Below are 27661 nucleotides of genomic sequence, written 5' to 3'. Positions count from 1 at the left end.
TCATTCTTTTCCTGCATCATCTTCATGGAACAAACACGTGGATCTAGACACGTCACAGACACCTGGAGATTTCCGAACACTTCACCAGGGGACAACGATGCTAAATGCCTGAATTTTAGGCTCCCAGTGTGGCCGTGAGAGAGTTCTAGCAACTGTGCACATAATAAACTATGGGGTGAAGTACTCAACAGGTGAGGTAATGAAAGATTATGAATCTTGAAAATTAGAAGAGCTCCACACTGCTCTGTTCACCATCAGCAATCTTAGTGGGTCACTTTTCTCTATTTCAAACTTTTCACAAAATGTAACTACAAACTCCTAATCACAGTGGGCTCCAAAACAGAGTACTACTGAGCTAGCGAGCGGTAACTGAACGAACTGCCAATGTCTACATTTCGCAAGTACTTTCCAACGTGACAGAAAGCGTTAACTCTTTCCTTGTGATCTTGTAGTTGGAATGAGAAAAGAATGAGTAGTCGAAAAAAGGCTACACTTCGACCCAAGAACTTTCTTTTCACTTGAAATATAGGTTGACTTCTGCAAACCTGCTTAAAAAAAATAACTACCCATTGTTTAAATAATCCCGACAGTTAAGCCAAAAACAAAAGCCATCATTGTTATGTTAAAGAGCCCTAGCCTTCTGACTCTGAACTTCCAATTCCGAGAGCTCTAAAAAAAAAAAAAGGAGAGACGCCAAGCCGAGAAAGCTCTGGGAAAGAATTACTACAGGAGGGTGCTCAACGCAAGCCCTTCCTGCCTCCCTCTCATCTTGCTCCCATCACACCCTTTAACACGTGGGGTTCCTGGAAGATGTAGCCAGCAAGGTAACAGTGCTGGCTTCCCAAGGATTCAGACTTGTCTAAAAAACCAAAAGGTTAAGGCAAAATGACTACACACACACACACACACACAAAAGACAACAAAAGGAGCTGCAATTAACTCCACGTTTGGCACTGTGGCATCATAAGCCCGGACAGTCCTGAGACGGGCGACAGGAGACACCATGCTACACATGGTCAAGTATTCCTGGGAACGGGGCCCAAATGGCCATTCATCACACATACTTTTCCTTTCAATATGGCTTTCCCTGATGAGCACAGCCTTCCAAGACAGAGTCCAGGCAAGAGTCATCAAACCGATGCCTTCTGAACAGTGATGTCCTTGAAGACCAGACTGCCAAGATTTTAACACTTTCTTTTCTCCAAACATAGAAACACACCTGCCAAGTAGAGCACCGTAAAATACTGTGATATCATATTTAGCTTCCAGTGATTAAGAATGCAATGGAGCTGTCTAATGTCACTTCCTAAATGAAACCTAATGGCAAAAATAGTTAACGGTGTAGAGTGTCTGTATTACCCATACCCCTAACTCGAAGGTAACCAGTTATTTGAGAACTTCCAGCATACCTTTACCAGGTATACCTTTACTAAATTCCACTTAACTCATAAATGTCTTGACATTTGACGGTTTTTATTTTTTATTATTTAAAACATTTTTTTTTAATGTTTATTTATTTTTGAAAGAGAGACAGAGTGTGAGCCAGGGAGGGGCAGAGAGAGAGGGAGACACAGAATCCGAAGCAGGCTCCAGGCGTTGAGCTGTCAGCACAGAGCCTGACCCGGGGCTCGAACCCACGAACCGTGAGATCATGACCTGAGCCGAAGTCAGATGCTCAACTGACTGAGCCACCCGGACGCCCCTGACGGCTTTTATTTTAATGAAAGAATTTTAAAGCTCTTGTGTCTGGTTTTATTTGTAAGCGCTAGAGCAGTAAGAATATTTTTTCTCCATACGAGAACCTAAGTGAACCCAAAGTAAGTATTCAGATAACAATGTTTATATATAAAATATAATGAAGACTTTTGAGAAAAATACATGAAATTCTGTGTCTCAAGGAATTGTGTACTACCAAGCCAACTTTCCAAACAAAGTATTATTTCTTTTACCTGTTCATTCATTCAAAACCCATCTATACGCCTGCCATTTTATATGCTATCTGCTCTAGATGCGAAGATAATTAAGACACGATTTCTGATCCCATGAAGTATCTAAAGGCAGACAGGCAGGTTCACAATGTCACTCTTGCTTTCAAAAACCAATGCCAGGGAAGGATAAAATACCATGAAAATCATATTCTGGAATAAAAGTTGGCTGACATCTTGGAATAGTTCATTCTTCCTCTTATATATTAGTATTTGGTTCATAGAGAAATATTCAACAAATTTCAAAATCCTTCCAAAAGACAGCAATATATATCTCCATCCCTCAGTACTGTAACCAGGCACCACTCCAGCATTAGCGATCAGAGTTTAGGTAATCGACCTAAACCATCTGCAGTGATTAGATGTGACACGGTTCCCAGTAACACCAGTGATCTGATAAACTTTCAACTGATCGACCTCAACGCCTTTCCTCCCCACCCTCAACTAAATAAAATACGTAGATTTTTGGTTCCTCCCTTAAATTCTTCCCAATTTACCATTGTCAGGGCAAAATACTCACCTGGAGTTCACCTCCCCAGGCTAAGGTGGAGGTTCCAAAGCTACTTTGAAAACTTCTCCATTAAATAAACGAGCTCAACCTCTTCTAGCCTCAGATGACTAAGGTCTAGGATGAGTCTGCTCACACCCTTCTTTTCTAGCAAGAGACTCCTCCTCCCTTCAGATCACAATTTGAATTAAGTGGTAGGTTTCTCAGACATGCCCCTTGGCAATAGTATCTTCTTATTGGGCCTTCAAAATTTTAGTCTCAAGAGTCTGAATAATCAAACTTCTTCAACTACAAAGGTTCATCAATGAATCAACTGAAGATTAACATCAATAACCACAGACAGCATCAAAAATCACCCCAATACCATAACCGTTCCAAATTCTTTGAAATGTGAAGCTTCTGACTGTTGGTATCGTCATATATTGGCTTCACCATATGAGGAGGCCACAGGAGGACTAAGACAATTAAGAAGAACAACTCAAGAAGGTGAAGACACATATAAGAAGCATACAGTGTATTTCAGTTCTAGTTAAAAAAAAGTAACACTTGGGGCACCTGGGTGGCTCAGTCGGTTGAGCGTCCGACTCTGGCTCAGGTCATGATCTCGCTTGTGGGTTGCAGCCCCAAGTTGGGCTCTGTGCTGACGGCTCAGAGCCTGGAGCCTGCTTCAGATTCTGTGTCTCCCTCTCTCTCTGCCCCGCCCCTGCTCACACTCTGTCTCTCTCAAAATAAATAAACATTAAAAAAATTTAACGGTAACACTTAATACTGTTCCTTTAGGAGTTTATTCCAGTGAGCTGTCACTTCTGCTGGGATATTTCCCTCTGTGTCTCCTGCTACAAGCTCTAAAACACCAAGGTCCTGATGTGGCATTTTAAAGACATGTATACATAATCACTAGTATTTAATTAGCATAAGGGATTTTTTAAAAATGTTTCCTGTTTGTTTTCTTTTCTAGCGTGTTCACTCTTTGAGGATAAGGACAGTGTACTTATTCATTTTTGTACTTTTTCTGTATCTGGCACAAACTTGGCACTCCATAAATGTAAAATGAAAATAAAAGAAACGCAATTGTTTATAAAACACTGAGTAGCTACTGTGGTAATAGCACTGTAATAGAACATACTGGTGGAATCCAAAGAATTAAACAATATGATTCTTCCTTTTAAAAATGCACAGGGAGAGGGGCACCAGGGTGGCTTAGTCGGTTAAGCATCTGACCTTGGCTCAGGCCATGATCTCATGGTTCATGGAGTTCGAGCTCCACAGTGGGCTCTCTGCTGTCAGGGTGGAGCCCGGATCCTCCCTCCCTCTCTCTCTCTGCCCCGCCCCCACTCATGCTTGCTCTCTTTTCAAAAATAAACTTAAAAAAAGAAAAAAAAGAATGCATAGGGAGGGATGCCTGGGTGGCTCAGTTGGTTAAGCATCCGACTCTTGGTTTCTGCTCAGGTTATGATCTCACAGTTCATGAGTTCTGCCCAGCGTCAGGCTCTCTACTGACAGCTGTAGAGCCTCCTTGGGATTCTCTGCCCCTCCCCCACTTTCTCTCTCAAAATAAATAAACATTAGAAAAACAAAGGAAGAATGCATAGGGAGAATGTCCTCAAGCTAGCAGGACAGAGGAAAGCAATTCATTCATCTATTCAACCATTCATTCATTTAAATATGTGAGCCCCTTTACGGGTTAAGAGATGAAGACAGCTCATATATTTCCTTTTTTTTTTTTTAAGAATTTTTTAAAGTTTATTTATTTTGAGAGAGAGAGTGCAAATGAGGAAAGAGCAGAGAGAGATAGAGGTAGAGAGAGAGAATCCCAAGAAGGCTCTGCACCACCAGTGCAGAGCCTGACTGGGGGCTTGAACCCACGAACCGTGAGATTATGACCATGACCTGAGCCGAAGTCAGAGGCTTAACCAACTGAGCCACCCAAGTGCCCCCCTTATTTTTTTTTTAATTTTATTGATTTTGAGACAGAGACAGTGTGAGTGGCAGAGGGATAGAAAGAGGGAGACAGAAAATCCCAAGTAGGCTCTGTGCTGCCAGCACAGAGCCGGATGCAGGGCTCGAACCCACAAAACCGTGAGATCATGACCTGAGCCAAAGCCAAGAAAGAGTTGGACACTTAACTGAGCCACTCAGGAACCCTGAAGACAGCTCATAAAGATAAAAAACAGCTTCTGCTTTCCAGGACCTGCTAGCCTGTTAAGAATAGATGATTAAATTAATGGAATACAAGTGTGTTGCCTGCTAATGGAAAGAATATGGAAGCACAAGAGAAAGACGAACCCAATCAAGGAGAAAGAGTCAGGAAAGGCATTACAGAAAGGATGAAAACTTTTGAAGGATGAGAAGTCAGGGTCAGGGAGAGATATTGCAGGCAGAGAGAACAGTACATACAAAGCCACAGAAGTACAAAAGACCATGGCATGGAGTGAAATTACAGTTTAGAATGGCTGAGGGGGCCCTAGCTGATGTGGGAAAGGGGTGTCAGAAATCGAAGGGGAGAAAAAGGCATAGGCAGATCTCAAAAGGTGTTAAATGACTTCAATGAGTTTGAAGTTTATCTTCAGGGAAGTGCAGACCTCATCCTGAAGGCTATAACTGATCAGTGATGCTTTCAGGCAGCAGAGAAGCATGAATCAGATTGATATTTTCAAAAGATCGCTATGACAGCAGTCGGTACGTAGAGACTGCCTTTAAAACCATAGGCAGGAGAAACAGCTATAAAATGACCGCAGCAGCACTGGGGGTTGAAGGAAAAGGACAGATTCCGCAGACAGGAGGCAAAATGGACAAAGTTTTGATATGAAGGGTTAAGGAAATGGAAAGAATCAGTAAAGACTGGAGACTGTTTGGCTTGGGTTGATTAGTTTGTGGCGATATTTACCAAGATTGGGAATACAAGGAAGAAGAAAGGTTTATAGAGGTGGGAAGGGAGATCACTTCAGACATTTGAATTTGAAATGTCCATCCAAGTTGTAAGATAGGATAATGATCTGGAGAAAGCACAACTGAGTCCATGAATATATTTATTTTCACAGAATATATTTATAAATTCTGAACCTTTATGTATAAATGGAATCACCCAAAGAGAGAACACCAAAGAGAAGAGGAGGGGCAAAGGCAGATGTCTACAGAATACCCACACTTAACACAAAGGTGAAAGGGAAGCCAAGGAAGGAGATGGAGATGGAAGGGCCAAGAGGAAGGTCATGCGTGGAAAGGTACACAACAGTCAAGGGAAGGAATACATAGCAAGGGATGGTCAAGTGGAAGTTGGGGAAGGACTGAAACTTGTACAGTAGGGTAACAAAACTGGAACGGCATCTCTAACCTTAGCACAGCTGACTTGAATGCAGCGTTAGAGGAAACGAACCGCAACGGGTAGAGGTGTGATTAGAAAGTGACAAAAGGGGGGGGTGGGGGTGGGCATGGCTTGGCTCACAGTTCGTGAGTTCAAGCCCCGCATCGGGCTCTGTGCTGACAGGTCAGGGCCTGGAGCCTGCTTCAGACTCTGTGTCTCCCTCTCTCTCTCCGCCCTCCCCAGCTTGCACTCTGTCTCTCTCTCAAAAATAAGTAAAACATTTAAAAAAAAAAAAAAAGTGACAAAATGGAAATGAGTACAGACTAGTTGAGAGATAGGGAAAGACTAGCTTGGGAGGATTTTTTTTTTTTAATTTTATTTTTAATGTTTATTTTTGAGAGAAAGAGAGCATGAGCAGGTGAGGGGCAGAGAGAGAGAGGAAGACAGAATCTGAAGCAGGCTCTGCGCTGTCAGCACAGAGTCTGATGCAGGACTCAAACCCACAAACAGTGAGATCATGATCTGAGCTGAAGTCGGACACTCAACCCATTGGGCCACCCAGGAGCCCCTGGAGGATTAGTTCTTGAGTGGAATATGTTTAGATGCCAAAGGGGAACACAGCAGCAGAAGAGAAGCTGAAAATCCTCAAACGCAAAGCGGTAATAAATGGAAAAGGCACTGGGAGGAGGCATCAGCACTGTGAGGGAACGAATACAAAGCACAAGGGATGGAAATTCTCTTCTAGGAAAGGGGTTAAGCAAGGATTTAGTTGCAAAAAAGTTTATGGGCAGGAGTAAGGAGAGAAACTTCTCTGAGACGACAGGCAAAAATTGGTTTATATGGGCATCTGTCAGATGAGAAAAACACGACAGATTTCTCCAGCTTTCAAAGAGGCTCAAAACCTACAGCAGTTTTGAAGAACACAGCTCTGAGGCACATAAATCATGGACAATGGCTAATTAAGAATAAATGGGAGGGCAGAATAATGGAGAAAAAAACCAGATGCAGGAATTAGTAGAAACTGATTTGGTTGCAAAGGGGTAGCCACAGCAGGGCCAAGATAAAAGACAAATGAAGTAACAGAACCTTGTTAAATCTGGGACGGTATGGTCAAAGCAGGTCCAATAAGCAGCAGGGAGCTACCATCGGTTCTCAAATGCAGAAAAGCCAGGGCTCTGTTTGAAGTTTACCCTGGAAGAGGTACACACACACACACACACACACACACACACACACACACACACACAGAATAGGACAGAGACTGAATAGAGACCAGATAGCAGTCTACAGCCACGATTTAAATATGCTTGGCATTCATTCACTCAGCAAGTATTTACTGAGAACTGCCAGGCACTGTATGAGACTCTAAAGATAAACTGACAAAATTCCTGCCCCATGAGGCTACGATCTGGTGGAGACAGAAAATAAACATACAACAAATAAATAAAGAGACAAAGGCAATAGGATGATGGGAGTTCACTGTGGGGGTTATTTCCTGGGGTCAGGAAAGGCTGCTCTAAAGTGATGCTTCACCAAGGGTTGGCAAACTATGGGTCACTTGCTAAATCTGGTCTGCCACCTGTTTTTGTTCAGTCCATGAGCTAAGAATGGTTTTTAATATTTTTAAATGGTTGAAAAGAAATCAAAGAAGAATATTTTGGGAGCACCTGGGTAGCTCAGTTGGTTAAGCCTATGACTCTTGATTTTGGCTCAGGTCATGATCTCGCTGTTCATGAGTTCAAGCCCTGCGTCGGGCTCTGGGCAGTCAGTGAGGAGCCTGCTTGGGATTCTCTTTCTCCCTTCCCCTTCCTGCTCTCGTTCTCCCTCCCTCAAAATAAATAAAAATAATCATTAAAAAATAAAAAAGGATGGGGCGCCTGGGTGGCGCAGTCGGTTGAGCGTCCGACTTCAGCCAGGTCACGATCTCGCGGTCCGTGAGTTCGAGCCCCGCGTCGGGCTCTGGGCTGATGGCTTGGAGCCTGTTTCCGATTCTGTGTCTCCCTCTCTCTCTGCCCCTCCCCCATTCATGCTCTGTCTCTCTCTGTCCCCCAAAAAATAAATAAACATTGAAAATTTAAAAAAAAAATAAAATAAATAAAAAAATAAAAAAGGAATATTTTGTACACATGAAAATTATATGGAATTCAAATTTCAGTGTACATAAATAAAGTTTTATTGGAACACGGCCATGCTCATTCATTTTTTTATTTTTGCGCTACGGCAGCAGAAGTGAGTGTTAAACAACAGAGACCATCTGGCCCTTTGCAGAAGAAAACTTGCTGAACCCTGGTTTAGCCCTAAATGATGAGACAAAGACAGACATACAAACTAGGTGGAGGGGCACCTGGGTGGCTCAGTCGGTTAAACGTCCTGCTTGGGCTCAGGTCATGATCTCATGGTTCAAGAGTTTGAGCCCCACATTGGGCTCTCTGCTGTCAGCACAGAGCCTGCTATCTGGGTCCTCTGTCCCCCTCGCTCTCTCTCTCTGCCCCATCCCCGCTCACACCGTCTCTCTCTCTCTCTCAAAAATAAACGTAAAAAATGGTTTTTAATAAAATAAAAGATCTAGGCAGGGCAGTATTCTTGCTTTATAGGAAGTGCAAAGCCCCAGAGACAGCAATAAGCATGCATGTGTGGTAGACGAAAAAGCCAGCATGGCTCTGCAGCAGAATGAGTGAGAATGAGAAGAGATGGTACCAGAGGAGCAGAGTTGACAAGAGGCCAGAGCCTGTGTGGTTTGGATGGCCCCAACAGGACACCTGGACTTATTCTAGCAGTGGGGGGGGGGGGGGGGATGGACGGCGAGGGGAGAGTCACTGACAGGTTTAAAGACAGGGAATAATAAGACTTGACTAATTTACACTTGGAGCACATAGTTGCTGTGTGAAGAACGACCTGCAGTGAGATAAGAACACAAGCAAGGAGACGTGCCTGGCTGGCTCAGTACGTGGAGCCTGTGACTCTTAATCTCAGGGTCGTGAGTTCAAGCCCCACATTGTGTGTAGAGATTACTTAATAATGAAATCTTTTTTTTAAAAAAGGTTGGGGGGAGAAAAGGCGAGCAAGGAGATGACAGAGTAGACCAGCCAAAAGATTATAAGGAGTCTGGGGTTTGGGTGGTAGAATTGAGGAGGAAAAGTGGGATTTAGGGCATTTTGGAGGTCATACAGAAAGAGTGTGCTGATGGGTGATTTGGGATATGAATAAGAGAGAGAAATCCAAGGTACCTTTTTAGTTTTAGGCCTGAGTTATTCCAAAACACAGAAAAGGACAAAACTGAGACTTTTTGGCTGTGTTAAGTGTAAGGTATCTATTACACCCCCAAGGGCTCCAATGCACACCTGTCTCCTTGCCTGGTAGTAGTAGTAATAGAGGCCACCTTGGAGGATGGTGGAGAAGATTAGGTAACATAACCCATGGAAAGTACTCAGAATACTGCCTGGCCCATAATAAACATTCAATAAATGCTAACTACTTCTATTATTATTATTATCCAAATGGAAATGCCAAATAACCCCGGGACTCCAAGAAGTAGTAAGAATAAGAGACAAAGATTTAATAGTCCTTGGGCATGTAGACGAGGCCTGGAAGAGAGGGTGTAGACAGAGAAGGTAGCCAAAGTTTGCCCCCTAGATGACCCCAACATTCAGGAAAGTTAAGCAGAGGAGGGAAGCCATACAGGATACCGTAAACAACCAGTGAGTTAAGAAAAGGGCAGGTGAGGGTGCCCGGGTGGCTAAGTCCGTTAAACATCCGACTTCGGCTCAGGTCATGATCTGGAGGTTCACGAGTTCGAGCCTGGTGTCGGGCTCTGTGCTGACAGCTCCGAGCCTTGAACCTGCTTTGGATTCTGTGTCTCCCTCTCTCTCTCTCTCTCTCTCTCTCTGCCCGTCCCCTTGCTCATGCTCTGTCTCTCTCAAAAATAAACAAACATTAAAAAAAAAAAAAAAAAAAAAGAGGTGAGTGCAGTGTTACAGAATCCAAGAAAAGTGTTTCAAGAAGGGAGTGGTCAGCCAATTCAATACCGCCCAGAGGTTTAACAGGATGAGGACCAAGAATTATCTATTCAATCTGGCAAGAGTGGGCTCCTTGAGGACTGGATAAGAGCTATTTCAGTAGAAGCATGGGGAGAAGAGCCCAGCTGCAGTGGCTGAGGAGGAGGGAGAGGTGAGGAAGTGCAGACTGCAATGACACACAGCACCTTCAAGGAGTTTTGCTGTAAGAGGGAACAGAGAATGGGGTAGTTGCTGGAGGAGGCATGTGGGGGTCAAGGGTTTGTTTGTTTGCTTTTTTAATAAGGATTATATTAAGACAGTTAGGGGCGCCGGGCTGGCTCAGTCACTAGAGCACGCGACTCTCCATCTTGGCATCGTTAAGTTGGAGCCTCATGTTGGGCATAGAATTTACTTAAAACAAATAAATAAATAAGATCTTAAAAAAGAGAGAGAGAGAGAGAGAGAGAGAGAGAGAGAGAGAGAGAGTTTTATATGCTTTGAGACCAGTCCAGATAGAGGTGAGAAAAACTGCCAATGCAGACACAACCCTGAGTAGAAAAGAGGGATGGAATCCAGAGTGCAAGAACAGAGTGGTACTTTGTAGAAGGTGCCAGAGGATGTGGTAGTACTTAAGTTCCCTTTTACCAGGAAGGGAAAAACAATTAAAGACCTTGAGACTATGTAAAATACCTCAATCCATACATTACACTTGGCATAGCTGATTCAAGAATCAGTAAATCAGTAAACGAAGACTACTACTCAAACTGCTCCCACGAACAATTCTGTTAATATTAGTTTTGGGAGTTTCAACCTTCAAATGGCCAATTTCCAAAGTTAACCTTACAAAGTATTATAACTTTAGTACTTATGCGATATTTTAAGCAGAGCTCCATAAAAAGAGGTCAGATAACAAGTTCCAGGGGAGAAGAGACTTGTTCAATGCTAATACCAACACTCGGTCATCTGTCTGGTACATAAAAGAGGTTTTTTGAAAAATGAATTAGAGGGGCGCGCCTGGTTGGCTCAGTCAGTTAAGTGTCCAACTCCTGATTTCAGCTCAGGTCATGATGTCACAGTTTGTGAGTTCGAGCCCCACGTCGGGCTCCACACTGACCACTGACGGTTGGGAGCCTATTTGGGATCACCCTCCCCCCCCCACCACTCTCTCCTCTCTCAGCCTCTCCTTCTCTGCCCCACTTGTGCTCTCTCTCTCTCAAAAATAAACAAACAAATAAGATTTTCCAATCTCTCCATTTCTTACTGTGTAAAGTGCTACATTTATGAATACCATTCAGGGGGAAGATGAGCCTCTTTGCGAGTACTTTTTCATCATTTATAATAGAAGAAAATATAGTGACATCTGTAACTCATTTCCAAAAACTGGAATGTGGCAATAATGCTGGTTGATTCTACAAGAAGGGAGAAGTATAGTATACTCAGGCATAGTCAAGACATTAACAGACAAACTTCCTAAGCCAAGACGGTTTCTGAAATCCAGCTAGTCAAGAAGTGTGCGCAGTTATTGAACTAATATCAGTCTTGTCAACAGATCGGCAGAGGTATGGCCAAAGCCGAATTCTCTCTGGTTACTGGTACATTAAAGAGAAGAGTGGTTATTTTAATATACAACAGACAGGAAGAGACTTAAACTGTTTTAAGTATGATCTCTGCCTGATGTTGAGAAATGTTAACGTAAGAAAGTCAGCTAGGATTGAAGAGTGTAAAGCCAACTCTTCTTCAATAACGGTAGTCGGTGAAATTTTCACCCACAGAAGAATGAAATTCAGTTTTCAAATATTTAATCAATTCTACCTAGCAACTGTCACCTACGTAAGAAATATTAGCCACTTTGTAATTAGAGAACGAAGTGGCACCCCTGGGGCGCCTAGGTGGCTCAGTCAGTTGGTTAACTGTCCGACTCTTGATTTCAGCTCAGGTCATGGTCTCGCAGTTCTTGAGTTTGAGCCCGTGCTGACAGCGTGGACAGAGCCTGCTTGGGATTCTCCCTTTCTCTCTTTCTGCCCTTCCTTCCCCCTCGCGCACTCTCTCTCCAAAGACATAAACTTAAAACAAAAGAAGTAGCACCCTTCATCCTCATTCCATGTCAACAAGAACAAGAAGCAAAGATGCTCAAAACAGCCAAGCAAATGAGCAGGTGAACTCCACCCATCCTGCTTCAGAAAGAGGTACTCATAAAGTGGCTCACTGGTCTTAGGGAAGGGAAGGGAAGGGAAGGGAAGGGAAGGGAAGGGAGGGAAGGGAGGGAAGGGAAGGGAAGGGAAGGGAAGGGAAGGGAAGGGAAGGGAAGGGAAGGGAAGGAAAGGGAAGGGAAGGGAAGGGAAGGGAAAGGAAGGAAGGAGGGAAGGAGGGAAGGGAAGGGAAGGGAAGGGAAGGGAAGGGAAGGGAAGGGAAGGGAAAGGAAGGAAGGAGGGAAGGAGGGAAGGGAAGGGAAGGGAAGGGAAGGGAAGGGAAGGGAAGGGAAAGGAAGGAAGGAGGGAAGGAGGGAAGGGAAGGGAAGGGAAGGGAAGGGAAGGGAAGGGAAGGGAAGGGAAAGGAAGGAAGGAGGGAAGGAGGGAAGGGAAGGGAAGGGAAGGGAAGGGAAGGGAAGGGAGGGAAGGGAAGGGAAGGGAAGGGAAGGGAAGGGAAGGAAGGAGGGGAGGGGAGGGGAGGGGAGGGGAGGGAAGGGAAGGGAAGGGAAGGGAGGGAGGGGAGGGGAGGGGAGGGGAGGGGAGGGGAGGGAAGGGAAGGGAAGGGAAGGGAAGGGAGGGAAGGGAAGGGAAGGGAGGGAAGGGAAGGGAGGGAAGGGAAGGGAAGGGAAGGGAAGGGAAGGGAAGGGAAGGGAAAGGAAGGGAAGGGAAGGGAAAGGAAGGGAAGGCAAGGGAAGGCAAGGGAAGGCAAGGGAAGGCAAGGGAAGGCAAGGGAAGGCAAGGAAAGGCAAGAAGAGGAGAGGAGAAAAAGAGAAGAAGAAAAGAAACACAGCAAATGAACACACTACATCAGATAGTAAGCTAGACAGATTCTTGGCAATGTCCCAAATGATTTTGCAGGATCTTAAAAAACCAAACCAAACTGATCAAGAAAGGTATATTTCCAGACTCCTAGGTTCCAAGTCTGAAGCAGAAGAAATAAATAAGCCTGATATACTGTAGAAATGAAGTTAATCATCATCATTCACAGGGTTTATTCTTCTCTAAAAGGAAAGTACCACAACATGACCAGATCCCTTTGAATAGGCTAGAAAATTAAGCAAACAAACACCAACATTGTTTTCAGAGATGGTTCTTTTTATTCCAAGAGGTTTGGGTCCCCCATATGCCAACTTTAAGTAGTTAACTTCATTCTGAGTTATACGCTCATTCAATTACAAGTTTCTACCATAAAACTGCAGCTTTTTTCTTCCAGCTTGTTGGTCATATCTTGGTACAAAAGTCAGGGTGCATCCTTCCTTCTGGGAAGATAGACGCACTGTTGAATGACCAATAGCAACTACAGTAACACGAGGTTTTCACTTCCTTCTCTCTGAAGGTAAACAGGGTTTATCATTCGGTAAAGTCAGTTTTCTGAAGGAGCAACATGAAGTTAGATGCCAAAAGTGTCAACATTCTCCTTGGCAAAACCACAAAGCCACCGAGTCAGCCAACATCATTTTGACCTAATATTTTTCAGGAATTAATGTTTAATATAGGAGCTGGGAAGTTTCGTGTTCTTCGTATCTTGAAAAACCAACTGACTCTCCTCTGACTACCACATCATATTTGGAAGTTTGCCATCACATTCTGAGAAGCCTACATTCTGTGGCATTAACCTATTCAAAAAAACAAAACAAAAAAAAAGTCCCCGGTATTTTTTTTTTATTATTACTCCACCTCTAGAGTCTCTCAAGTAGGATAAAGAATCATGAGAATTATTCTTTGCGTTCATAATCGCTTGCTTTCTGAATTTATACCTGTAGGACTAGCAATGAAAAGTTCCAGAAAAAGTAAGAATCTCTTATATTTCCAACTCCCAGAGTTTCTTAAGTGACACCCGATTTTACAATTAGGGAGTCCAAAGTGCCCTCACTTTGCCACCTTGCAGAATTCCTGCAAGAAGCCAGCTACATCTCTGACCTCCAGTCATTTACTGAGACTGTCTGGTTAAGAGTAGACAGCATTTACTATTTGCAACTTAGAAACCTCATTATATGTATATAACCTTAAATAAATCTCGTGACCACTTCACCTCAAAGAAGGAATTTATATACAATTCCAGGACTAAATTCAAAGTCCTAAAGCTTCAGTAAAACAATGAAGATTTTGGAACTAAGAATTGGGAGGAAAAAGAGCTGGGCGCAAATATCAGTTCTGCCCAGACTCTTGTAATCTATATGAATAATCCCAATTCACAGTTTTCACTCTGACTGTACAGGAAATGCTTTCTGCAACCCAACATATCTAAAAAGGTTTCATTCTGAGTGATGCAAGCCCTCCACGCAGCCTCAAAAACCAAGGGTCAGAAGCCTTTGTAATCCTCATTCGCATGAAGCAAACTTGTATTAGGAAGGAAAGGATTTACAAAGCACTCGTTAGAATAGGTCCACAAGCAGTGGAAACCTTACCAAGGGATATTCTGCAGCACATCTCTTGAAACTACAACTGAAAACGGACATAAAAGCTACAAACACTTGTTTCCCATACTGAGACCGCACCTACTGTTTTCCCCAGTTTCTCTGGATGTTAAGATTTCTCTCTTAGCTCCATTTACTGAAGTCTTATTCGCCTATAAAACCACTATAACATCAGTGCATAAAGACATTTCTCTGGAGCTGACTACTGAAAGTTAATTATTGCCACAAATTGACGATTCAAGTCAAATACTCAGGGAGCCAGTAAGGCCCCAGGACCCCTGGGGGAACATTAAGAAGTCTAAAACATGATCCATGCTTTATTTATTTATTTAGATCCTCTAAGATCTGAATAAAAATACACTTATTGATTCACAGGATGAGAAGGTAGCTTGAGAGGTCATCTTATACATATACAGGCAGGACCGTACTTTAAAAATTCACCTCCACAGAAGATCATAAAGCTATTCTGGTTATCTTTTTCATTGTCACTATAATGACAAACGTCGTTAGTAACGAGTTCTTTACGTATCTACCCTTTGCTTCAGTTTAAACCTATTTTTCTCTTACTCTAGTATCCACTGAGTTGGAAGAGAACTGGTTACCATTCCTAATAATGGACCCTTTTGTGTCTTTTGAAGAGTTATTAAGTTGCCTCTTAACCTTTCATTCTCCCAACCTTTCCTCACAGGACTGACTTCCAATCATATAATCATCTTTTGAGTCTCCTCAGAACCGCCTCCAACGTCTCCTCATCCCCTTTAAGTTGAGGAACCTAGAAACGGAAACAACACTCAAGTGAGGGGATGGTCAGCACTGGCATTATCTATACAAAAGATGACGGCATCATGTCAGGATACCTCAACATCACTTGTAAAGCCCCACTTGGTACTTTTACAGAAATGATCTTTGACGGCTCTTCAACGTTCCTCTGCCACGCTTAAGTTAGCTTCCTATTTTGAAAAAACTGCTCACAATTATCCTGCTTATTAATAAGTCTTGTACAATGTAATAGCTTATGTCATACTGTCCTGGCAAAGTATTCCTAAAAGTTGTGTGTGTACCAAATTTTCAATTCAACAGACATTCACTGACCACCTTCTATATGGAAAGTCACCACTATAAACAATACAAAACCTAAACGGTGACTTGGAAATGGTCAAGTCTTAAGCAAATCAGTCTCACGGGGCGAAAGACAGACACAATCGAAAGTATTTACAACATAAAGCAACCTGGAGTAGATTCTTTAAGGGTGGTGGTAAGTACAGTAAGAAAAGAGGAAAGGAGAAGGTGAGTTTCCACTAGTAGTGACATTTGTCAAAGCTTCTTGGAAGAGGTGGGATCTGGGGATCTGAGCTGAGCCACGGAAGCAAAATAAGCCAGAGGCAGGGCAAGATGGGAAAGACTTTAAGGCAAAAGAGAAACGTTAGCAAAGGTATAAAGGCAAGTGCAGACAGACCACAGAGAACATCCCAAGATGGTCGAAGCATAGAAGTGAGAATGTGTGTTTCAGGAGATAATGTTTAAAACGCAGAAATGTAGGCCATAAAGGACTGAGAATTTTAAATCTTATTTTATATTCAGTGAGGAGGCAAAGGGTTTTAGGAATAAAGTGACATAATCAGATGTATATTTAAGAAAACCACTGGCAACACTGCCTATAGTGAAAAGGCAGGGAGACCAGCTACGAGATTATGGTAATAATCCACGCAAAGGTAATGGAAATGTAAAGCAGGATGGTCAAAACAGAACGGCGGGGACAGATTAAAGAAACGCCGCAACAGTATCACGGACAAGCCTCACGAAACTAACTGGATGGGGTACGGAGAGCAAAGAGGTGACGCCAGCAACAGAGAGAGCACGACTGAGCCTTCCGATGGACACAGGTTTAGATGTGAATTCTAGCTCTGTTGCTTCCTCGCCATATGACTTCGGGAAACCATTTAGCTTGTCTGTGCTTCAGTTTCTCCAGCTGTAGACGATGGGGTGTACTCGGTACTTCAGCAAGCCTTTTTTTTTTTGTTAATTTTTTTTAATGTGTTTATTTATTTTTGAAGGAGAGAGAGAGAGAGAGAGACAGAGCATGAACGGGGGACGGGCAGAGAGAGAGGGAGACACAGAATTCCAAGCAGGCTCCAGGCTCCGCACTGTCAGCACAGAGCCCGACACGGGGCTCAAACCCACGAACCGTGAGATCGTGACCTGAGCCGGAGGCGGAGGCTCAACCGACTGAGCCGCCCAGGCGCCCCCTTAGCAAACCTTTTTTTTAAGAGATAAGGAGTACTATATGTTTCCTCCTTAAGCATACTACGCTCTGCTAGTTATTCTTAAACTTTAATCTGGTTCTGATTATTCTACTCGTGATTATTTTGTATTTCTCAAGCTAAGTTCCAAGCCCCAGTATGGTAACCTACAACTCAGCATTTATTCTATAATTAAATTATTAATCGCGTTGATCTCTGTAGACCAACACTTAATTCTCCCCACGCTGAAACTTGAGAGCAAATGTCAACTAGTTACCAAGTATAGACGAATGGAGCTGAACCTGGGGACCCTGAAGAGCCTCAGAATCATGGCAGGGGATACCCAAGTACTCATAGTCATTCATAAAAAGGTAAAGAACACTAGTTACAGAGACAAAAAGTAGCAACTCCCACAAAGGTGCCTTGGCCTGATAACTATGCAACTCACCGAGGCACTGAATTCCTCAGTATCCTACCTGCCTATTTACTGTCTTGTTCTTTCTCCTCCCTTTTTTGCCTTATCTCTAATTATGTGCTACTTGGACACCGACGGTACCCACTGTTGCCAAGATGTGTGTGGCTGGCCTTCAGTTTGGTTACACCTAGCTTGTTAATGAACTTGACACGGGGACCCAAATCAAGAACATTCTAAAATCAAGATTATACAGCTCTCAAATAGGTATGTATGTGCACACATATACACGTAGACATCAGAGTAATAAAACCCAGTTATCTCAGTAGAAAAAAATAAGATGACAGCCCTCATGGACTTTCGTGGACTTTGAGTCCTAATAATAATTAGGGATTTCTATGTACCAGGCAAATTGCTGAGTACTTTGCATGCATAATTTCAATTAAGCCTCACAATAATTTTACGAAGCTTGATTACTGCTAATTTACAAATGAAGACACTGAAGCATGGAGAGGTTAAGAAACTTTTCCAAGGTCATTCAGCCAATAAACCGGTGCAGCCAAGATTTGAACCCAGGCAGTCTAAATCCAGAGCCCATGGTCTTAACAGCTCTTAATTACTGTGCTATACTATCTCACACCATTACAGATTAGATAATGAGATCCTCCCCATCCTTTATAAAGGTATTTATATACGCACAAATAAAAAATCCTAGCCGGAGAGATTACAAAAGGATTTCCTCATTAACCAAGCTTAAAGAGATGTTATCCACATGGTTTTACTGCTTATAATTAAAGGCAATCATCTAGGAACAATGTTGTATGTTTGTGTTTGATCGAAAAATTAGTCAATACTCATGGATGGACAGAAGTTGAATATACACATGTGTACGCATTTGTTCCTCTAGGTGTAGATATTTATTATAGAGACATTTGTGATTAACTTCTCCCAGTTTTTCAGAGCTGAGATAGCACAAAGGAGGGCTTGGTGAAAAAACTGTACTCCAACCACACTCCTCACCAGTAATATTACTCTCCTAATTCAAGACAGAAAGCCACAGTTACTTTGATGCTGTAAAAGGAGAATGAAACAATGGTGCTTCAGCAAAGCACAGATCGGAAGGGTTGGAGCTCCCTAAAACAGTCCCGATGTTTGAAAGGTTCATCGCTCATACAGCTCAAAGACATCAAACCATCTATGCCCAAACATTCCAACCAAACAAAAACAAAAATGCAAGAAAACAGATAAAATACATGAGAGAGACTCCCAACTCTAGAGCTAAATGCCAGCGGGATAGATCCAACCCACTGGCAGGACACAGAGCACTGCTACAGTGATAATTAAAGGTAAGTTTTCTGGGGGAAATCCCTTCGGTCTATTTGTCAAATAGAAAAACAACTACTCATTTCAAAGGAAGGGGAATTTTCATACCCAGTACAGAAAACTGCCAACTAACTCTTACATTTATGTCTTTATTTCCTTAAAACTAAGGCTCATTAACTATGTCCGGTATCTAAAAAGTTTAGCCAAGTGTGGCCTCTGAGAAGTTTCGTACTAATCCTACCAGAGGACTTCTATCGTCCCAAACAACTACAAATCACACGACCAAACCCGTCTTTCAAATATCTTAGTCTTTGAAAGCAAGCGTCTGGCAGTGTAGCCTCATGGTCGGCTTCCCCTGGTGTGTAACCTGACAAGGTACAAAGCTCATTGAAATATTTAACAGTGGTGGTATGGATTTCTCTGGATAGGTCAAGAAAAGCAGCTCATCCTTTTTAAAAACATAAAGGACCATTTTATGGGATGTCATTCCCTCCGTTCAAGTGTCTGTGTATTTCCTCGGGGCTTTCTCAGAGATCTTATTGAGGGGGAAAATGAAAAGGCTAACAAAAGGACCCCTTTTCTCTCCCTATTCCCAATATAATCCGCCTCGGCCACAGGGCCAGTAGCATCCACACTGTCATAAATGCCAGCAATTAGAGAATTAGGCCATAAAACCACCCACTCAGGTATAAGAGCGCGGGCCTCCAGCTTTATTTAATGCATGCCATAAAGATCCTGTACTTCCTTCTTTCAGGCCTTCTTCACGACCAATGAAATGACAATAACAACAAAAAAAGTGGCCCTTTGTCTGCCTGCCCCATACTGATGTGATCAATGAAACCATCTGGGTCCAGGTGAAGGATTTAAGATTCCTTTTTCCTAATAAAGACTGCATTTCCTCTCACATGCCACACTGAGATCCATTAAAGGCCAGGCTGCATTTAGAGCAGTGATATGATGATGGAAAGTGAAGTGAAATGACATTTTCCAATTATTTGACTTTACTCTGCAACTACTCTAGAAGCCTAGCCAATTCCTGAACTTCTCAAGAAATACTGGAACCTACAAGAGTATTCTTAATTCACTCAATAATTTCTAGAACCTCCTGAAGTCTTTGCTAATGAAAAAAGTTCGTTCAAACCTGAAAGTTAATGTTCATTCAGTCTGCGTTTTACAATCTGATACAGTTGAGGAGCAGATCAATAACTTCATATGATTATCTTCACAACCTACCGGTCCACACAAATCCCGAGTGTGTGTGATTTACTCCATGATAAAGTTGTATTTATCAAGCTTTAGACCAAACTAGGTAAGACCCACACAAATACTTGTTTCTAACAGTGAGCTCTTCAGGCTTCCTCTTTCCGCTAGGGCCCGTGGGGTTAAAAATAGGATTTAGAAAGTACAGGTATGTTATGTCAGACTCATTAGTAATGTAACCTTTCTTAATCCCTGGAAATAACATGTGCACACAAAAGAAGTTCCCATCCCAGCAATCCTAGAATAAATTCCTCCCAAAGTAGTGACAGTCACATAGCTTCCCCCTTTCTCAAAGGTCTATGCCGCTGGGCTCTCCACCTTGGCAGAGGAAAAATGGAAAGACAAGATATTCACAAAAGGCCCTACCAAAGGCCTTCAAGTTAAGTGCTAGAAGGAAACCGAAGTTCTGTGCCAACACTAGTGGAATGTGGGCAGGCACAAAGAGATCTTAATTAGGAGACCTACAATTAAAACAGTGAGTCTCCAAAAGAGAGAGAAGAGAGTCTGTTCTGCCTCCGAGCAAGCAAGGCACCGTGGCCCCCCTCCCCCGCCCCCAGCTACGGGGCAAGGAAGGCAACTGGGAGTCTGCACAGAGCCTCCATGGATGCTCCACGGAGGGACGGCTCCAAGGTGAGCAAAGAGATGGAAAGTGAGTCAAGATGGGAGTATTTTCTCTTCTCCACTTCCAGTCAGGAGGCAAATCACTATTTTGTGAATGATGATTCACAAAAGGGGAAGAACTGTGCCTTCAGAATATTAAATGGAAGGAAAAGACTGGGACATGTCATATGCTTTTCAGTGAGAATGAAGAAAAGTTCTCAAGACTGCCTTTCTGATGCTCAGTATAAACCAAAGTCCTACATTTCACAGCTTAGTAACAGCTACTCCGGGCAACGTAGGTACTGTCACTCTGGATTCATATATTCGTTAGTGCACAGAAGTTTTCTTCTCATTTAAAAGCTGTCCCACCTAAAGGAATACACCACCTGGACCGAAATACTTCCCTTTTGCAGTCCGGAATCCACGACACTGAAAACCTGAAACAAAAGTCAGCCAAACAAGAGGGCCTCTAAACACAAGACAATGACTTGTATTTAAAATCTGATCTTCAACTTTCTATAAATGAAATTGGTCAATTTCAGCAAAGAGCTTCTCCCATACAGGTAAGTCCTTCTATCTTCATACAATGAAAACTTTCCCACTAAGCTGGAATTTCTCTTCCCAATGATAACACCGGTTAACTGGGCAAACGGACTAACTAACATTAAAAATTACCAAGTAGGCTCACCGACTCTTGACTCTTTAAATAAACTCAGAATACAAAGTTCTGACCCGGCCCCCCAAAAATAATGAGAATACTGGAGCAGAAAAGATTCATGAGCTAATATTTAGCCTGACCTTTTCATTTTAGAGATCAGATATGTAAGGTTAAAAGCGAACTGCCCAAGGTCCCATCACTAGTCAATGAGAGATGAGGGCGGGGAGAGCCCATGTCCGCTGACTGCCATTCTGAGGCTTCTTCTGCTCCACTTGTGTTCTCTCCTTCACTTTCTTTCCGTCAAGCTCAGGATTAGCTGTGAAGGTGATGAAGGAACAACTCCCCCTCTTGGTACACATGCCCAGTGAACATCCGAAAACAAAAAACAAAATCACTCTCCAACTATTCTTTGCCTACAGGAACATCATCTTTTCTAGGCCCAACCCAAGAGCGTGCCTTGGTCCACCTCAACTAAACTACCATTTCGAATGAAAACAAGTATCAGCCAATGCTGTCATTCAATTTCAACTTAGATCTACTTAAAACGTGCCATGTTATGATCGCAATGGAAATTCTGCCTTTAACATTTTACGAGGTGGTTAAGGAAGAAGGTAAGTGGACTATGAAAGTAATAACCAAAGACTAGCTGCTGATATAGAAACCATTTCTGGGGTTTCTATTAAAAACAGCTCAAATTCGAGTCGACAGAGAAGATGCTGTGCCATGTTTATTGAGATGGCACCGTAGGGTGGCATTAACAGTACCTGAGACAATCCTCAGGAAAGTGGGACAGTGTGGAGGGGAAAGGGAGACGAAGAAGCAGACCTCTGTGATTTCTTACTGTGCTCAGTTAAGTCAAACTTAAATTCGGCTTCCTGATTGTCAGACAAAAAGCTGAAACAGAGGAGACCAGCAACACCTAAATATTTGCTTAAACTAATCCCGTTCTGACAGAAGCTGGTCATGAAGAACTGTTACGTGTAGTTGTTACCCAGAGATATTCAGTACAAGGGAAGTTATGGACCTGGGGCAGTGAAGGACAAGTCCCCATGGCGAAAGGAGTTTAAACAGGGAAGTGATCTGGAAGTTCTATCACCTTTCAACCACCTGAACTTACTAGCTGTGTAAGTATCAGCTTACATGTTGTTATAGACAAGTTATTGTTATCATTCACTTAAAGCAAACCAGAATTTCAAGAGGCTAGACTCATTTTAGGTCACCAAACCATTTCTTCATGAATCCAGACAAGACTCGATACAGATAGATCTGTGAGTGAATTCTGAGAAACAATCTTTAGAATTCTATGTCAGCCCAGGGGAACCCTGAACTTCCCCTCTGGAATCTTATCATTGATTTGTGAGACTCTGTAACAAAACGCTTGGTTTCTACACTGAAAACTACCAGGTCAAAGGACCCAATCACTACGGTTTAGTACTGAACCATACTACGGGTTAGTACTAATCAACACATACCATCAACCCATATACATCTTAGATTGCCTCTAACTACCACATAAAAAGCTTACCAATGGAACAACAGCTCATTCAAACCCAATTCAGAAAAAATACTGAAATGTAATATAAGGAGTCAACCACTCTTCTCATTGTCAAGCGGCAACAACTGTTCAGGCAAAAGTTTTAAAGAAAAAAAAAAAACAACGTACTAATATGATCTTATTTGAAGTAACTGCAACTCCTTAACAGGCTTTACACTACACACTACTGCTAAGCAAAATAATGCCAGTGGATAAGGAAGTGTTAGCACCTGATTAAAACTTTAAAAGTGATTTGTCAAAGACCAACAGATAAAATATTCTGGTGCCCAGACATTAGGTCCCTGAATCCAGGTGGTTTCTCTTTCTAACCAGTCTCTTGAAAAGCTACGATTGGAAGCTGTCAGCATAAAACTTTGCTTTTGAATAGGTGATAACATTCGGAATGTGAACACTTGGTCCCTCAATACAAAATACATAAGCATGCTACACAAGGAGAAAATACGTCTCAAGATCCCTTTAAAATAGACTCACTTCTCCTAATAGAGACTTTCTTATCATACTCAAATATACATGGGGCTAAAATTCTACATATAACCAGGCAAGTCTCAATTTTGAAAATAAGCAGGTAAATGAAATGTCAGTAAGTCTTTTTTTTTTTTTTTTTTGCTGCCGTATCTTTTAAAAAAGCAAAATCAACTCACATTTAAGCACCAACTCCATGCAAGTAACCTGAACGGTTCAGTCTTTTTGTCATGTATGAGGCCTTTGGTTCTCCAACTACATGGGATCTGTGTTGTTAGCTTAAAAAATACAGAATTGGCCTTTCAAAAAAAAATAATAATCTACAGCAACCAATAAATAGTCTCAAACAACCCTGCTGACTGCAGCTGCCTTCTGAAGGCTGGGAAAAGGAGGTGGAGACAGAGCGGAGAGAGGCAGGGAAAAGGGACGCTGCGGCTAGCTACATAGCAAGGAACACGCCCCCATCATGTCCTCCTTGCTCTGTCAGAAGGCGGGCTGTTGTCAGTCTCCTGATCAGGCTGCCTTAGAAACGATTTTTAAAAGGAGGCAGGAAGACTAACAACTAAAAAATGCCAGCTCCTTGAAAGGAGGGGCCAAGGTCTCTGGGATCTTCTCCCTCCCCTTCTTCCCAGGATCTTTCCGTATATCTAAAGGGGTGCAGGGCACAATAGGGGACAAGGGGTTTGCCCGGGACCAACGGCAGAGCACGCAGGAAACGGCTGGTTGTTATCTTTCCCTTTCTGTTTCAATCAAGAGCACTCCAGAGCAGCAACCCCCTACCCCCCCCCCCTTCGCTTCGCTTCAGCCCCTAGCAGCTGCTCTTCCTCCTCCTAGCATCCCCCATCTCATCCCCCCTCCCCTACAATTCAAACTCCCCCTTCTGCATCCAATGGAAAACAAATACGCAACGCCACTGGCTGAACCTGAACTCAACTTCCCTTCCCAGGGCAACTTTCCTTTTTGCTGAAGGGGGCTGAGTAACGCTGATCAAGGCATCCCCATTCCTGCCCCAGTACTAATGGGGAAGGGGCAAAACTCTTGAGCCTTCATCCACCTTGGGTCCCCCTATAAGAATCAGAGAGATAACCCTAACTCCTCCTTCTAAGGAATAACTTTGCTTCATGGCCCCCCTCTTTCCCCCAACCAAAAGCGACCACCACCAGAAGCATAATAAAGTAAAACTGTCCCTTATCTACTCTCCTCACCCCAACCCTGCTTCCCCCACCCCTTCCAAGCCCCAGGATTGGCCTAGGAAAAGGTGGATCAATAGTGAAATGACGGAGAAAAGGAGAAGGGCGGGAGGGAGCTAGGGCTGGAGACTGCGTGCTCTCAGGCGCAGTGGGTGGGGTAGGAGAGCAGCTGCTTCCCCTGGGAGGATGCTGCCCAAGTCCCCCCACAAACACCTCCCCTCACAGGGGCCCCCTTCCCCAGAGCTGGAGGGAAAGCCTGCCTCCTCTCCAGGGGGAACGGTGGAAAGCGGCTCCTCTCTGAGCCTAGGGGACAGTGGACTGTTTTCCTCTCAAAGATGCCACCAATCCTTCATTCTAAAGGAGGGAAAGGGTGGAGTGAAGGTAGAGTAATTCCCTGCTACCAATAGGCTAGAAACTGTAGCTCTGTAAGATGGGGGAAACAGACTGCTGGTCGAGGAGATCACCGTTATCTTCAGCGGGAAAGGAGGTGAAGGGAGAGGCAAGGTGAAGAGGAAAGTAGATTCTTCCTGGCGGGGTAGGGAAGGAGGAGGGAGGATCTCTCTGCACGGGGTGGGGGGTGGAGGGTGGAGGTGAAGGAAGGGGGAGTGGCTGGTAGTGCAGGGACCTGGCCCGGGGATGGGGCGAGGGTTCATCAGGTTTTCGGAAGCAAGGTGCTGGAAGAGACATCGGTCCCCAAGGGGTAGGAGAAGAACGTGGCCCTGGATGAGGCCATCACCCGAGAGATGCCCAAGAGGAAAACTGCCCCAAGAGTAAAACATCTGCCCAGAGAGGGAGGCGGGGATGTGGCGGGATCAGGTCTCTAGGAGGGAGGGAGGGAGGAATCTTGCTCGGATGAGGTAATCTGTGAAAGGGAGGAGGGGTTCAGTCCCGGGATGGGAAACCCCGGCGAGGGGTCTGTGCCAAGGGATTTGGGGAAGGGTCAGGGGAAGGAGGCGGGGGGCAAACGCCCTTAGCCAGATGGGTCCAAACCCCGGGGTGGGGGCGCCTAGGGGTCTGCACCCATGTATGGGGGGGGGGGGTCCCAAGATGGGAGGGCCGTTTGCCCCGGGTCAGGGACCCCAGGAGGGTCCCGGAATTGGGATGCTCCACAATCCCGGATGGGGGAGGGGAGGGGGCTCCGCAGAGGGTCGAGACCCCGGGCCTGGGGGTTCCTCGCCCCCTTACCTCTCCGCTGCCGCCTCCCCCGCCGCTCTCCCCAAACACGGCCCGGAACCGGCGCAGGTTGGTGCCGATGGCGGCCGAGACCTGCAGCGCCGCGTCGAAGCCCGGGCCCACCCGGAGCAGGGCCGGCCCAGAGGAGGCTGAGGACGATGACGAAGACGAAGACGAGGCGGACGACGAAGAGGCTGCTGAGGCGGCGGCCGCTCCCCCTGGAACCCCAGCCCCGCTGCTTCCCGCCGCCGCCGCCGCGGCCGCCACAGCCGGGGGGGAGGGGGGCGCCCCGGGGCCGCCGCCGCCGACCGGGGGCCCGGGGGGAAGCAGCAGGGCCGGGACGCGTTGCCGCGGGGCGCCCCCCAGGCCCCGGCGCCCCCCGCCGCCGCCGCCCCCGGTGGTCCCGGGTCGGGCGGGGAAGCGCCACCGACAGCTGTGCGCCATGTTCGCCCCGTGAAGTGAAGCAGCGAGAGGGAGAGGCGACAACACAGGGGGGCGGGGAGGCGGAGGGGGGGGCCGAGGGCCCCGGAACCTGCCTGAGCCGCTCGGCGCCGCCCGGCGGCCTGCACCCAGCCGGCCGCTATGCAGAGCGCCGGGCCGCGCCCGCCCGCCCCGCAATCTGTATAGCGGGTTCGGGCCTACGCTCCAGACGCCGGGCCGCGGCTACGCCAGGCCGAGGCCCGGGCCGCCGCCGCCCGCCCGCCCGTCCGCCCCGCAACCTGGATAAGTGCATGCCCCGCCCTCCGGGAGCGGCATTGCTGGGGAAAAGGAGGGGGGAAGGAAGCCCAGGAGCCCGACGCGGAGCGCGGGTTCCGGGGAGAGGGGGAGGGGGCGAGGACTACAGGGAGGATGGAGGCGGAGGGAGCCCGGCCGCCTGCAGCCTCGAGAGCCGAGAGGCCGCTTACACACGTTCCCGGGATGCGCTGGGAATCGAACCGCCCGGGAGAGCAGCTTCCAGTATAGCGCGGCTGCCGGGTCGGGGACGAGCGAGCCTCCTTCTCTGCCTCGAGGCACGGAGACAAGATGGGTTAGCCCTCATTTAACGCTTCTAGAATAAAAGAGCCCTTATTGTACCATATGCAAAACGGAAGCGTTGCCCAGTTTACTATATGCAGAATAGAAAGGCCCTCAATGAACGCGCTTTAAAAATTAAAAAAAAAAAAAAAAAAAAAAAAAAAGAGAGAGAGAGAGAGGGCCCCTCCCATTTTCATGCTGGAGCTCTCTCCAAAATGCACACATCAAGGAGCAGGTCTCCCGCCACCTCCTCGCACTCGGGGCTTTGGAACCTCTGTCTCTCGTGCCCTTCTGCAGAGAGTTGGGTCGTGTTTCTCCAGCCCGGGCATTGGGGCCACGGCGTGCTCCGCTAACGAGGCGGTGTTACAACGAAGCTGAAGCTGGATGGCTAACGGGGCCTGGAGGGAAGAGGCGGGCAAAAGCGCCCCCGCCCCTTCTTCCTCAGTTCTCTGCCTGCCGCTGCATGCAAAGCAGACCCTAATGTATGCATGCAGAGGGAGGGGGGCTCGCGAGCACGTTTCTGATTAAGAGAGGGGGAGGAGAAGAGCGTTGGGCATTATGATACACTGGGTGGAAGGGGCCCGCCGGCGGCGAGCTCATTGCGCGGGGTTAGTAGGCTGAGGGGGGAGGGGGAAGGAAGGAGGGCGAGGGCGGGGGATGAATATCCACCCGGTTTACTTTATTGCGGGAAAGAGGGGAGGGCGCCTCAAGCTGGGCGTTAGAAGCCTCCCAGGCTGGGAAAGCGGAGAGGGGAGGGAGGGGTTTGTGCCGGGAGAACTTGTGTTGGCCGAGGCTGGGGGATCGATACACACAGCCTGCAGGCCCCGGGGTAGCCTCCATCCCCCCAGCCGAGGTGGAGTTCGCTGGAAGGTCACGCAGCCTTCCTGGACTCCCCGCACGGGTACAGCGCACACTGCTTGTAATATTACAGCCTGGGGCGGCGAATTTGGGAAGGAGGGGGAGGGTCGTGGTGAGCAGGTTGCAATCAGCTCTGGCCCTCTGGAGGGTGCACTGCACGCCTCCAGAGAAGGTCCACGGCCTCCTGGTGCTGAAAACCTACGTCCCTCCGCCGGCGAAACGTTAGTGCTGAGCGAACGACCGGGTGGGGGCTAGAGGGGAGCAGAGAAAGGGAGGAGACACGGGCAAGCTCCAACTCCCCCAACTCGTCCGGGATCGATCGTCGTTCCAACCGCGCAGGATGGAGCCCAGATGGTTTGCAAAGCGCACACTCACAGGGCACACACAGAACCAGATTCCGTTGTTACATCGCCTGGTTTACTGGGTGCAAAAAGGGTGGGAGTAGCGGGAGAGTCTCTTAAACGGCAGCCCCAGGACTCTGCTAAGGATATTAGACACCCCATTGTGGACGGTTTCTC

The 27661-nt window shown here is 45.7% G+C and overlaps 1 protein-coding gene across 6 annotated transcripts in view; it reads right to left on the bottom strand.

Annotated features, from left to right (window-relative positions):
* Positions 1-25767, bottom strand: part of KMT2A (lysine methyltransferase 2A) — an 85634-nt gene extending 59867 nt beyond the window's left edge. For 2 of the 6 annotated variants that reach the window (XM_045483008.1, XM_045483010.1), the window contains exons 1-2: positions 25284-25767; positions 23088-23186 (exon numbers count right to left, since the gene is read on the bottom strand). In XM_045483008.1, the coding sequence (XP_045338964.1) occupies positions 23088-23186; positions 25284-25715 (531 nt within the window). In that variant the 5' untranslated portion in view covers positions 25716-25767. The remainder of the gene's footprint in view (positions 1-23087; positions 23187-25283) is intronic. The other 4 variants (XM_045483007.1, XM_045483009.1, XM_045483011.1 and 1 more) reach the window with 2 other exon arrangements.
* Positions 25768-27661: the final 1894 nt, after the last annotated feature.

Source organism: Leopardus geoffroyi, chromosome D1, assembly GCF_018350155.1.
Source record: "Leopardus geoffroyi isolate Oge1 chromosome D1, O.geoffroyi_Oge1_pat1.0, whole genome shotgun sequence".
NCBI lineage: Eukaryota > Metazoa > Chordata > Mammalia > Carnivora > Felidae > Leopardus > Leopardus geoffroyi.
This window is presented reverse-complemented; position numbering and strand designations above follow the sequence as displayed.